The following is a 14,302-nucleotide window of genomic DNA, read 5'->3' on the forward strand; positions in this document are numbered from 1 at the left end:
TCTTGGCCTACCCCGGGAGGAGGAGTGTGGTGAGGCCGCAGCCCTTGGGCCAATCACGAGGCTTTGCAAAGACGCCCTTGTATGTGGGGGTGTCTCTATATCACTGGGTGATTGAGATCTTGCTCTAGGGGCTGGAGCATGGTACAGATCAACCCAAAATGATGCACTCAAGCCTACACACGTGTCATCATGCTGGCCTGCTCGGCAAGGCCAGGCAGGTCACCCTGGAGGTCTCCCTGGAGCCGATAACCGCCCCACCCCCCCTTTCATGGGCATTCACTCAAATGTCACCCGTGCACAAGCTGACCTTGGCCCTGTTTGGGGGCGAGGAAACCGGCACAGAAAGCATCCTGAGATCACCTGCCGGCAAGTGTCAGAACTAGGGCCTGACCCTACCCCGACTGTGGCACCCCTGAGCTGGGCCCCAGGCCACTCTGGCACCCCAGACCCAGGCTGCTGTGGTGAAGTCTCCTTGCCCCCCATAAATCCAGTCACAGTCGCTCCTTCCAGGAAGGAAACGGAGACTTCTGACACCTCCCTAGGAACCTAGGGTTTGACTCAGGTGCTCCCCAGCCCGGAGGAGTAACTTCTGAGGCGGTGGGCACAGAGGTTTGGGGGCCATCTTGCTTCTAGAACTTTCTCTCTTAATTTACGGCCTCCGCCAACCCTTTTCTCCAGTGCACATCAGCTAAATCCTTAAAAGAGTCAAGGGCTTGAAGAATGCTAAAAATTTAATGTATGTTAAAAGGGTATTAAATTCTAAACTAAAATTTACATGGAAATATGACATTAAAATATTTTTAGCTTTCAGGAAGCTGGGGGCTGGAATGTTGTAATACAGATGAATTTTATCATTTGAAAAAGAATTAGCCTCACGGTATTTCTTATGTATTCATGGAGTGAAGGCCTGAAGACGGGAGCCCTGCCTGGAGCTCCTCCAGAGCCAGGTAACAGGGGGCCTGGAGCTCCTCTTGCGTGTGACCCAGAGGGCGCTTCCGTGGGGGGCTGGGGCTGCCCCCCGAGGCCCAAAGTCCTGCTGGCAGGGAAGGCCTTGGCCTCTGTGTTCCCAGCAATTCTGTGACTGGGCACCCTTGTCTCCATGGCTACCTGTCCTCTGCTGTGCGCCAGGCCTGTGATACGATCTTATTTATGCCTCCGGCGACTCCGCGCCATAGGGCTTCCTCCAGCTGGTGGCCCAGCTCAGGAGCAATGTCCTGCTTCCGAGTTAGGAGGGGGACGGGTACCCCAGGGACAGGGAGAGCTGATCCCTGACCCAGCACCCCTCCCCCCAGCCCACCCCTGCTCCAGGCATCATCACAGACCAGAGAGCCAGAGGGCTTCCTCTGCCCACCTGCTCTGTGGCCCTGGGACCCAGCGAGTAACTGTCCACAAAGGCCTATTCCCCCAGAGGACAAGGTCAAGGGAGGGCTGGCACTGGGTAGGCCGTTCTCTCCTTGTCACAGCCCGGGGGCCCTGACTGGGGACAGTCGTCCTCGGCAGCCCAGAGTGGGACCTGAGGGCAGCCAAGCCAGGCTCCTGACCCTTCACCACTGAGATGAGCTCTCTTCCTTTTTCCATTTTACAGATGGGGCAACTGAGGCTCCTTCTTCAAGGGCAGGGCCAGGGTTCCCATCTGGGGTTTTGACTTCAGGCCGTGGCTGTGTCCTGGGGGAGGTCCCTGGACCCCAGTGAGGGGATGCAGTGACAGCCAAGGAGGCTCTCCCACCCTGGCTGAGCTCCTGGGCGGCCCCGGCAGGGACAGAGCGGGGAGTGGGGCTCAGTCTGGCTGCCGGCTCCGGTCCCGGGAGGAATCTGGGCCAGGGCACCGGCTGGCGCGGGCGGAAATGACCACTGGCTGCCTGGCGGGCGCCTCCCCGCCACCGCACCTCCGGGAGGTCACTCATTGGCAGTTAAAAATCTATTGTGACTTGTCAGAAAAATGAATAAATGGGCACATTATTTTTTCATTCCAGACCTCAGCATCTGTTTGTCTAATCAGGAAGGAGAGCGGGGAAGTCAGCGAGGGCTGCCTTGCACGTTTCATGTAAGTTTTCCTCTGTCAGAGGAGTTTAAATGGGTAATGAACAGGCTGTGGTGATTTGAAATATAATCCCATTACGCTGACGAGATTACAGGGCTTCGAGACTTCACAAATCACTCTTAGGGCTTTTATGGCCAACACCACCCTATTGGGACTTTGCATTTAAGCAGAGGTGTTTGGTGGGAACCGAACACGACAGGCTTAACTCTTTCCTCCTCCCAGGCGGCTTTCCCTACAGCAGGGCCCCTCCCCGTGGGACCTTGGGGGCACCTGCAGGATCTGGGGCGTTTAGGCCACAAGGCTATGACAGCACCTGCCCCGTGGTGGCTGCGGGAGCTACATGGACTCGCGTGTGTTTGTAAGGGGCCAGCATGTAGCCTGCTTGGCGAGCTGTGGACCCTCAGATCCCGGGGCAGTGGGGGGCACGTCTCAGCGGGTGGCCGGCTGAGTTGGGGTCCAGCGGCCACCAGCCAGGCTGCCTGACTGCCCGTGCTCAGCGAAGCCCTGGTGGCGGGAACCAGGTCAGGAGCTGCTGCTGGAGAGCCCCAGCAGGGCCCTAGGGTCCCCTGTTTACCTTGGGGAGGCTGAGCTCCTGCTCGGTCAAGTGTACCCTTGAGGAGCGTGTGGTCTTAATATCCAGGGGTGAGAGCGGGGCCGAGGGAAAAACTGAATTTCACTAGTCCTGATATTCGGTCGACCTGGGAGGCTCGCCGGTGTTACCCCTTCCACTCTTCCTGGACAGCTGGGCTTTACGTAGTCAATTGCGGGCGTGCCGTATGTCACAACACGACAATGGTGCTGACTCTGTACTCGAGGGAGGTGAAGATTTCAGTGAAGAGGGTCATCCTGTCTCGCTCAGTATTTAAGGGGGCCTGGGTGCATTTCAGGGACTTCGGTACCACCAGAACCGCCAGCAAATGCTGCGGTTCCTACTATCCAAATGCTATTCACTGCAGACTCACAAGTCAGGGTAATGGATTTAAGACTTCAAGAATCCAAAGCAATACACGAAAGATGATATTTATATGACTTATATTTTAATATCATTTTAATATTGAATATGTCACAAGATTTAATGACCAAATTAGTCATTTACATTTTTCAAAGATATCTAAATATAAAATTGCTAAAAATTCAAATACAGATAGATAGCGAGCTACAAATCATATTTCTTTCGTTTCTGGGGTAGGTGGGAATGGAAGATGTTAGAAAAAGATGCTTCTGTTGGCTGAACAAAGATCAGAATGAAAGAGGAATTCATTAAAATGCCCCCAGTGCAAAGAGACCCACTCGACTTGGAGATGCTGTTTCTGGCACATCTCTTCTTGTACAACAATTTAAAAAATTGTTTGAAATGCAGGTCCTCGGTGAAATGTCTGGTCCTCGGCCCTGGCTGGGGACAGCACGAAAGGATGTCTCCCTGGGAGGGACCGTGGAAAGGCTGGTGAGGACCGCAGAGGCATCTGGTGTGGCCAGGGGTGTGGTGTCAGCGAGCAGTCAGTCGGACCCCCCCGGAGGAGGTTCCCCTCTGCCTGCCCCCTCTGCTCCCCCCCCCCCCCCCGGGCCCTGACCCCTCCGCCAGAGGGAGAAACAGCAGCTTGCAGGCAGGCGCTGTATGGAGAGGAAGAAGGGGGTGCGGAGGTCCTTCTGAGTCAGTAAAGCAGAGACGTTTCCAATTCCCGGAAAACCCCACATGCAGGTCTACTGGCTAGCTGAAACATACACTTGCTATTTAAGAAATGGAAAAGCCCACTTCAGGCTGGGAGCTGACCTGAAGACCAGCCGTCACCCGCTCTCCCAGCACTGGGTGCCGGACCTGCAGTCCCGCATCTCTGAAACCAAGAGGTGCCCGGACGAGCTGAAGAGAGGTGGCTTCTGAAGGGGGAGCCCGGGACACACGGCACCAGGGCCCCCCCCATCCTAACTTTAGTAAGATACTATCCTCAAAGCAATGCACTCATTTAAACAAATGGCGTAGTTAAAACTATTGACTAAGCCCTAAACATTTCTTCTGAGAAATCGAGCCATAGCTTTTCCAATCTGCCTGTTCAATACGGGAACAGGTTTAAAGAGAATGACATGATCAATCCTTTGCCCCAAAGAACGGCCCGTCATACCAACCATGATAAAGAGTACACCTGTTTATTAAAAGGAAAAAAAAAAAGAAATGTACAATTTTGTTCTTCGGTTGTTTTAAGAAATTTGATCAAGTTGCAAGGAAATGTCTGGGCATGGCTATGTACATCCTCAGGCAGGGCCGTCGGGCAGTGAGGATGGCTGTGGTGCCGTCTGTGTCGTTGGGCCCCCGGCACGGCTCATCAAAGCCACTGCCACTCAGGCTTCAGTCCCGTGGGGATGTCCCCAGCTCCATTCCCCCAAAAGCCCCCTGGCCTTGTGCCTGTGAGCCAGGGACTGGCCTGCCCCCGAGGACTGCAGGACACAGGGTGGGCTCTAGGGCCACCTGGCCCTGGCAGGCAGGCTCTGAGCTACGGTGACAGATTGGGGCTGGAGGCCAGTGTCACTGCTGCCCTGATTTCTTCTCCTTCTGGAAGCTGAAGCTTGTACGTCTGTTCAGTTTTCTTTGTTTTTGAGCAAAGTAGTCAGCCCGGGCAGTGCTTGCTCGTGATTCCAGGATGTAGTTAACCTAGAAAGCAAGAGGACACAGCCTGGTCACTCGGCAGCCACTTGTTCACTCAGGGCCACGAGGGGAAGGGCCCTGACCTGCGCCGGGACCCCAGGGCTGGGTGCTCTCTTGCACGTGGAGCCCGGTCATCACAGCAACCTGGCGGGCTGGGATGGGGCCCCCTGCACGACAGGAGAATGGAGGCCGGCAGAGGACCAGCGGCTGGTCCCGGCCTCTCAGTCCTGTTGGAGGGGGGTTGGGGGGGGTCCGGATTCCACAGCCTGTGTCCCCTCCTCAGCACACGCTGCCTCCCAGAAGGCTGTGTGCCAGGCTTCCTGGTTCGGCTCCTCACCTGCTGCGCAGTCCTGGGCCTGCACATGCCTCCCTGAGCACCCCCTTTCCTCGTGTGAAAGGAAAGACACTGCAGGGACGGAAAGCCGGCCGAACCAAGGCTCTATTTTCAGCCTCCTCTCTGGTAGCGACAGAGCTTCCAACCACCGGCTTTCACCTACTGCCCGGGAGCACCCTGCCGGCCAGCGCGCGGCTGGTAAGCAGGAATGAAGGGCAGGGAAGAGGGCTGAGCTGACCAGGATCACCCAGAGGTCAGGGTCAAAGCTGTGAAGGTCTCGTGTGAAGAGCGCGCAGCCGGGCCGCTCCCGGGCAGCCGCAGCCACAGCCGCAGCCGCACAGTCACTGTAGCGCCCACCGGGTCTGAGCCTGGCTCCAGGCTTGGTTCGAGAGACAGAGGGAAAAGTAAGACTTGGTCCCTGATCTGAAGAGCTCACTGCCCAGTGAGTATCCAACAGCATGACAAGCGGGACACGAGAGACAGAAGGAGCAGGATGGAGGAGAGAAATATCGGGGACGTGTAGGGCAGGAAAATCTTGCAGAGGAATGAGCGATCTGGGTTTTGAGAAATAAATAGTAGGAGTCTGGGGTGTACCAGGGGCAGGGGCAGGGGCGAACCCGCACACATCCCAGCGTAGCAGGGGTAGACGGCAAGGAGGGGGTGCTTCTGGGGAGTTTAATGGCTTCATGCCCAGTCCAGGTGGGGCGGGCAGGGCCAGGGAAGGGCAGTGGTGCTGGGATTGGACTGGGGCCCAGTGTAGAGCCTGAACCCTTGGCCGGAAGGCGTGGTGGCAGCAGTGCTCCTGGAGCGAGACAGGTGCCACTATCGTCCCATTGTGCAGATGAGAAAATCAAGGCAGAGAATGGTACTGTCCTTCGCTCAAGGCCACAGAGCTAGTAAGCGTCCGCACCAGGGGGCCCCCTGACTGGCATACTTGTAGCTCCCCAGCCTCCCCAGAGGTGCTCCCACCCCCTCACCCCTCAGATACCGTCTCTCCCTCTGCCCCTGCCAGCTTCTGGCTGGGGCTTCTCGTAGCAAACACCTTTCTCTTTGCTCTCAAGTATCTGCACGTTATGACCAGCAACCTGAATATTTTTGACTCCAGAGACCTGCCACGGCCTGATTCACCCCGAGGGCTGCGTGGCCCACACCCTGAGCGGGAGCGGCCCCTGCTGCCTCTGAGAAAGAAGCCGACGGTGTGCAGGGGAGGCGGGCGGCATGGCGTGCCTCCCATGGGCCGAGGCCCCGACACGGAGTCCCTTCCAAACTTTCTGCTCTGATAGTCGCCAGCAGCAGGCGTTAAAGGCTGGTGTGTGAGTACAGAAGGCCTGACATGCTTGGCCCGCTGCCTCGCCAAGTTACCAGCTGAGCGCAATAAATCATGAGGACTGCGGGGCCGGGCTGACGACTCGGGACACTACAGACAATGTATGGAAATAAGAGGTTTTATCATTCTTAATAAGAGCCATCTTTGGATTATATTGTTTGCACGCTCAGCCAACCTGGTGTTTTCAGTGTATCTTTGGCACATATAACTTGACGAAAGCATTTAAAAATGATCCTTAACTAGCGAACTATCTCCTAAATTTATTATCTTCAGTGCTTTGTGATAATCACATAGATAATTTTAATGGAAGATTAATGTAATAATCAAAAGATAAAAATGCCCTTTGGTCTGCCATTAGCTGGTTAATATGCTGTGGCTTAAAACTTGCACAATTTTATGCACTACAGAGTGTTTCACTTTCAATGCATTTTACAGCTTAAGGCATAAAAATATAGGGAGTTTTCATGGTCAATAAAGCCACAGCCTCCATCACTCGATCACAAGAAGAACCCAATTTGAAGAGACCAATGATTCCTCTGAGATTCATCTCGAAGCCTGCAGAATTAGGGACCACACATGGCTTAGCTCACCGACAGCTCGGGGGGGAAGGGCTTCCTCAGGGCTGGGGTTGGACCACCCTCGCATACTCTGCGGCCGTGGGTCTCTGTCCCCTCGTCTACAGGATGGCGATAATGTCTACGCTCTGCAGGCCAAGAGCGAAGACCGAAGAGTTACGTAAGATGTCTAGTGTGCAATTGGTGTTCAGTAAATGGGAGACGTTATTAGTATTTCTACGTGGCGAAAAACGCGATGGGATAAAACCACTCGATGGAGAGTTGCCTGTTCATAACGGTTTCTTGGACATTGGCCTCTGGCCCTTATCTTCTTCTTCAGTTTCCGCCTCAAGCTCTCGTTTTATGTCAAACTCCCGAATTCTAGAACTGCCACATGGATTATTTGAGTCTAAGACTGACTCCTTGGAGAGCCTCTGGTGGGAACATTTCTGCCACACTCTGGAACACAGGACTGGGGCCTCAGTCACTTGGTATTGGTGCAAAGCTCAGACACTGTGGGGATGGCACAGAAGGCTAAGTATTTAAATTGCTATAAAAATCAGAGACAGAAAAAGTGAAATTTAATCTTCCATCAGAATCATGACCATTAGCTCTCTAAGTAAATCAGGCCCGGGCACGCTGTGACTCTCCTGGAGTCTCGGGCATGATGCAATATTTCTACAAACATTTTCATATGAAAACAGACATTTCAGGGGAGGCGATAGGCCTCAGGGATTTTGCAGCAAAGCATCTGCTTCGAGGGAGCATTTGGTCCCGTGGAATGATTTCTCTGCACTTGCTCCTGCGGAGCCTCGTACTGAAGTCATAAACCTGTGTTTCTGTCATCAATCTGCTCTTGTGAAAATTATTTTGATGTCAAACACAGGATTATAATTTTACTAGAATCCATCTCAAGTCTTGAATATTTTAATGCTGGCTATAAAAAAGAGGCCAGCCCCTGATGGGGTAATGGAATATTTCTTTACCTGGTCCCCAAACACTGAACAAGTTCCCTGTGCTGTCTGGGGGCAGTCTGGCAAGTAACTCTTGGCTTGCTGGTTTCAAGCACTGGAGGCAGGCCCTCCGTCCCTACGGCCTGGTCTGAGGGGGACTCTGGTCCCAGCTGTCCCCTCAGTGGCTTTATCCTTTTCACTGCATCTACTACTTTTGGAGATCTTTTGTAGCCATAAGGACTTGGCCTCCAAAAGTCTTTGCAAAATAATTCGGTTGAAACCTGTCATTCAACTCCCTAAGGACACACACATCCAGGGGGTTAGGAGCACAAGTTCTGGAAGCTGCCAAACCTGGGGTCAGGTCCAGTTCTGTCAGTCATGGTCCTAGCTCAGTTTCTTTCTTTCTGAGCCTCAGTTTTCCTGTAGGAGATGGGGACGATTTTTCACTACTGTCTCGCAGAACCACGAAGGTTCCTTGGAAGAGGGTATAAAGTGCTCAGCTTGGGTCCTGTACTCTCTAATCCCTGAGCTACTTTTAAAAAAGATTTTATTTATTTATTAACACAGAGAGAGAGATCACGAGTAGGTAGAGAGGCAGGCAGAGAGAAAGGAGGAAGCAGGCTCCCTGCTGAGCAGAAAGTCCGATGTCCCAGGATGCTGAGATCATGACCTGAGCCGAAGGCAGAGGCTTAACCCACTGAGCCACCCAGGTGCCCCTCCCTGAGCTACTTTTTAAGAAGTTTTATTTTATTTTAAAGAAAGCCAAAGAGAGAACACAAGTAGGCGGAGTGGCAGCAGAAGGAGAGAGAGAAGCGGACTCCACGCTGAGCAGGGAGCCCCACGTGGGGCTCAATCCCAGGACCCGGAGACCATGACCGGAGCTGAAATCTAGACCTGAATGCTTAGCCAACTGAGTGCCCCAGGCGCCCCTGACTTAGCTACTTCCACTATTATTACTCGATGGCTTTTACTCTCACGAGGTGGAAGAACACTCATCTGGGTAGTTTCACCCTACCTCATTTATCTGTGTTCTGGGGTGGGGCAGCGCACCTGCCACGATCCCCATTTTACAGGCAGAGGCACTGAGGCCCTGAGGGGACGGGAGCAACAGGAGTGCGACAGCCACAGGCTGGGGAGCCCCTCTGCCGGTGGGTCCTGCTCCGCCAACATGCAGCGTGGTGGTTTCTATCTGCTCTGTCTGTGCAAGACTCGGCTGGGAGAAAGGATTCTCCGTTTGGAAGAGTCTGGGAACCACTCGCCCAGAGCGACTCAGAGCACAGCGCACAGACCACAGCGCTGCAGCACCCGGGAACTTCTCAGAGACCCACAGTCTCAGGGCCCACCCTGGGCCTCCCAAACCAGCAAGGGCCCAGGGGAGCTTTTCTCGGCCTGGCCCCACTTTGCAAGGCTCTGTGCGACCTGGCCTTCCCACCCTGCTCTGCTCCCGCCACGCGCTCGCCCTGCCCCGCCGTCCCCTCACAGGCTGCTCCTGTCTGAGATGCCTGCTCTCTTCTCACCGGCTTTTTCACCCATCCTTCAGGGTTCAGCTCCCTGAGCCCCGCCATCCCCGTCAGTTTACCTTTTTCTCATCTACATGGGACCTTTGTGACCGTTTAACAATCTCTGTAATTTAATGCTAGTCTCCTCTGACAGAGGAAGAGCTTTCTGGCACCAGAGCACGGGTCTGTCACTGCAACGTCCCCAGGGCTAGCGCAGCACACGAAGGTGCTCAGGGAGCACTGCTGAGACACAGTAACGCACAACTGTAGCGTAGAGACGGATATGTTCAGAACAGGTTGCTAAAATTATCCTGAGTACATTAAGTGTCTTTACCTAATAACAACAATTTCCTCTGAATCGGTTCCAGAAGCCTCAGGGAGCTCCTGACAATGGACTGGAGGAAATACGTGGTGCGTGGAAGGGGTAAGTACACAAAGAATCTGAATGACCGGGGGGTGGGGGGAGCCGGAGGGGGCCCTGCTTTGGCTGAAGTGGGAGAAGGGCAGCTGACTTGTGGGACAGCCCTGGGTGTGGGTGCTCCCTGCCTGGGTGACCAGAAGGCAGTTCGTCCTCTGCAAACTGGGCCCAGGAGCCTTGTCCATGCTGGGAGGAGGGGGCCGCTGGCAGCCGGAGACCCGGCCCTGCATGCCCGTTGCCCGCCCAGCGCGTGGCCTGCGGAGAAACACTGACCTTGAGCACGATTTCGTTGACAGTAGCAGCGTCAGATTCAAAGTAGAGGTGTTTATAGTCATGATTGCTTAGATACGTGACTTTAAATATTGCATGACCTGGAGAGAGACAGAGAGAGAAAAGGCAGTGTTGAGGGAGTTCTGTGAGTTCCCCTTGGGGAGGCGCCCCCTATTCTCCCCGTGGCACTCCAGTTCAAGCGAAAGCGAGGGAAGGCGGTGAGGCCCGCTGTCCCTGGAGCAGTTCATTCTTCTCATCCCAGGCTGGGGAGATAATGGACCAAAAAAAAAAAAAAAAAAAAAATCAAACGGCTGGTTAGGTCTCATTCCGCTGACTGTGTTCAGGGCAACGCCACATTAGGAAGGCTTCACAGAACTACTTCTAGACTAGTATGTGGAAAAGGTGGTATTTTTAAGGTAGAAGGCCAATGAACTCCATTTTCTTTTTTACATTTTAAAAATGATTTTATTTATTTATTTGAGAGAGAGGGAGCATGAGAGGAGAGAGGTCAGCGGGAGAAGCAGACTCCCTGCCGAGCAGGGAGCCTGATGCGGGACCTGATCCCAGGACTCCAGGATCATGACCTAAGTCGAAGGCAGTCGCCTAACCAACTGAGGCACCCAGGCGCCCCTGAACTCCATATTTTTACTCTAAAAATAAAATAACTGTACTCAAAGCCAAATAAATGCACAACAGGAAGGACAAAGGCTGCTGGTAATCCTATTACGGGGCTTCTCCAGCGCTCTGGCTACTGCGGGGTGGGGGGTCCTGGCCTTGTGACCCTGCCTGGAAGCTGCTCCTGGGCTTCCAGTCGTTTCTACCCTGGAAGGATGGCAGGTATCTGAGCTCAGGGGTTCAGATGCTCCGAACACACAAATCTCTCCCAGAACCAAATTCCTGCATGCCCCTTTCCCACTGCCTTCAGAACAACCTTGTCATTTCTGGGACTGCTTCCTGCCTTGCCTCTCTCGCTTCCTCTCACTCCCATGCACTGGCTGGCCCACGGCACCGCACCTTCCCACCAGCCTAGGCCTGGGATGTCCTCTCTCACGACCTGTCTGGAAAAGGGCTGCCGATCTTGTGTGACTCAGCTCACCTGGTACCTCCTTGGGTGAGTCTTCATAGCTGTACTTCTAGGCGCTCTCCCATACCATATGTGGCTGGTCAAAGAAACCGGTCTACTGTATCGTGACCCCTGCAGACAGGGGTCATGTGCCTGTCCTCTGGACCAGACATGCCAATCAGATTCCCTCTTCCAAACGGACACGGATGCCTGCTTGTCTCAGTCCCGAGTGAAGCCCTCCCTTGCCCATCGGCACATGCTGTCCTTGAGTTATGGAAGGCTGTGGCTCTCCAAGAAAGTCCTTTTTTTCCCTTAATCTATTTTGAAGTTGGTTTCCCTTCCTGGCAACCGAATGAGCAATGCTTCCGAGAGACCCTCAGTCAGTGCGCAGCAAAGTCCCCCGACGGGAGCGGATGGTGTCCCCCTCCTGCAGACAGCCTCAGCAACAACCTTCCCTGGTCTGCTCTCTAGACCTCAGGACTGGTGAGACGAAGCACATTCTTTCTAATAGGCCTTCTCATCCATTTTCCTTTTAATTGAAGCAGCACTGGTCATAGTTATTAATTAATAATATATCACCCATATTACTGTAAGTTCACCTCTTTCCCGGAGAAATCTTCTTGGGGACTTTATTTACAGTAGCTAATTCTTCAGATCTCCAAAAATAAACTGATATATGTTGTACATTTGTGGCCAGAAAAGTTGAGCTACTGGTATTTTATCCTGGAAACATCATTATGATATACTAATTGTGCCTATAAATTCTATAATGAAAAAATTAGCTAATAATTTCTGAAAAACCTCACTTTCAGCCACTTGACAAATTTAGCCTGATTCTCAATTGTGGACTAAAATGTCAGAATTCTTAGCCAGAAGCGAATCATCCTGTTAATATGTAAATGACTTGTTTCTGATAAGAAACCGAATCTCACATAAATAGATCTGTGTGTGTGTGTGTGTGTGTGTGTGTGTGTTCCTTTATTTTCACAGGACCCATCTTGGAAGAGTAGAGTCTTGCTGGTGATCTCACTGTGTGGAAGAACAGTGCCATTATCTTGTTGGCTCTGCTGTGACCAAGCAGAGACACCCATGAAGGTCACAGGGCTCTGAAGGACAGAGAGACACACGCCCTCCAGGAGGCCTTTCTGCTGACACCTGGCCGTGACAGACACAGACACTAGGGCCTGGGGCTAAAAAGGACCAGAAGGTCTCAGGGAGGCCTGCAGACCCGAAGCTTCAGGGTTCACTGAGCACTCTGATAAGGGATCCCACAGACCGCCTATAGCACCTGCTCCCACTCGTCACTGACAAAACCAAACCCAAGCTCGAGATGCCAGATCCTGTTTTGCCCAAACAACTCAGACGCTATTAAAACCCTTTTCTGCACTCTTTAGGTAGAGCCAAATCTAAATCTAGCACATGCGACAGGCAGTCTGCGCTGGCCTGGAAGGCTCTAGAAACTGTGCTCTTGGGACCCCACGGCCCGGGGAGCATACTGACAGTGGGTTTACGGGGGGAGGCCTGCGGCCTGTCCACACCACGGTCACGTGAAAAACAAAAAGAAAACATCCCAAGTCAAGCCTCTTGAAAGGCCGCCTGTTTGGGCCAGGTGACATCTGTCTTTTGCCATGCATGTTCCTTGCCTGTCCCTGGTGCTCATTCCAGAACCCCAAGGAGGAGTGAAGCTCAAAGGAGTGATGGAGAGTCCACCACTCACCCGCTCTCCGAAGCCTCTGCTTTACTGACCTTTCCCAGGGAAAGCATTCACGTCACAGAGAGATGAGAACACTGAGAATGTTACCCGGAGGCCTTGTACTTGAACTTCAGGGAAGCAGCCCTTTCGTGAGGATTACAGAGCCACAGAGGATCGTTACTGGGACGAGGTGTGGTGAGACAGTGACGGCGCATGGCCCTTTCGTACACTGTGCGAGAAATTTCGAGGGACAGCTCTGGGGTATGTTATACTTGATATATATATCTGATAATATATGTTATATATTATCTGATATGTATATATATCATATATATATGTATATATGTATCTGATATTAACATCAGTGGCCACGGTTTTCCCCATACCCGAGCCAGGGGACATGGAGCCGACTCAATCCAGCAGAGTTTTTGCTGTGAGGACTCTGCACGCACTCCTGGATCTGTTTCACTTCGGGGCTGCAAGGGCAGTTTCACTCCGTCCAGGCCCTGCCAGCAGCGCAGGCTTACAAAGGGCCAGAGGCCCTCAACTCGTGCATCAAGTTGAGAACAGTAGGCACCAAGAGCGTGCGAAGTGCAGGTTGCTGCTGTGGACGGCCCAGGCAGGGAAGGGAGAACAGACAGTTTCTTGAAGGAGCTGACATTGGAGTGGTCTTAAAGGAGGGTGGGCGCAGGGTGAGCTGGGTAAAGGCAGGAGTGGAGAAGCATGCAGCAGGGTCAGGACAATGTACAGGGGCAGGAGGCAGCAGGTGTCTGGGGGGATCTGAGCAGACAGAGTCACATGCACTGGGTGGCCAGGAGGTGACACGTGGCAGGGCACAAAGGGCTGGGAATGTCGGAGCCACTCATGGCTCAGAGGGTCGTAAAGCTGGGCAGTAAACGGTCAAACTGTGCTTCTGGGGGTTCCGCCTGGCTCCCCAGGGCCAGGAGGCAGGGAGCCCAGCTGCCATAGTCACCCAGGTGAGTGTATGCAGATTTGAGCTGAACAGAGGCAAAAAGGAGGCTGAGCAAGGGACTGACTTGAGAACTGCAGAGAAGAGAACATTGGCAGGACTTGGGGATTGTTTTATGACCGAGTAACAGCTAATAATCGGGATTCACACTTGTGTAACTTCACCTCGCCCCAAACTTATATATGAATGTGTAACAAGTTAGTTGACCTCTTGCTGGAAACAAATCTTTCAATAAGCATGAGTCGTACATGTTACGTGGTTAGCCTTCACCAGGGATGGAAGCAGGGAAGAAGGAAGCGCTGGCATTTCAACACCAGCTGGACAGGCCAACAGAGTAAGGGAAGTCTGTTACCAAATACTTTATCAGCCTCAGGCACACCTTGCGTAAGTGAGGAAGAGGGGGCAAACGGCCTCCCCAGCGGCAGCCCACCAGGGCATCTGTCCTGGGGTGTGAGACGGAATCTGAGCTGGGCAGGGCAGGTTATCCTCCAAAATTCAAAGAACGTCAGCTTTCATGGGGGCGGGGGGAGCCAGAGAAGCAA

The 14,302-nt window shown here is 53.2% G+C and overlaps 1 protein-coding gene across 16 annotated transcripts in view; it reads right to left on the reverse strand.

Moving 5' to 3' along the window:
* Positions 1 to 4,167: 4,167 nt before the first annotated feature.
* The window catches only part of MAPKAP1 (MAPK associated protein 1), a 241,414-nt gene continuing 231,279 nt past the window's right edge, over positions 4,168 to 14,302 (reverse strand). For all 16 annotated transcript variants that reach the window (XM_013058760.2, XM_013058749.2, XM_045082406.1 and 13 more), the window contains 2 exons: positions 10,038 to 10,135; positions 4,168 to 4,685 (listed from right to left, as the gene is read on the reverse strand). In XM_013058760.2, the coding sequence (XP_012914214.1) occupies positions 4,560 to 4,685; positions 10,038 to 10,135 (224 nt within the window). In that variant the 3' untranslated portion in view covers positions 4,168 to 4,559. The remainder of the gene's footprint in view (positions 4,686 to 10,037; positions 10,136 to 14,302) is intronic.

Source organism: Mustela putorius, unplaced genomic scaffold (assembly GCF_011764305.1).
Source record: "Mustela putorius furo isolate JIRA1106 unplaced genomic scaffold, ASM1176430v1.1 tig00000596_pilon_pilon_pilon, whole genome shotgun sequence".
NCBI classification, from domain to species: Eukaryota; Metazoa; Chordata; class Mammalia; order Carnivora; family Mustelidae; genus Mustela; species Mustela putorius.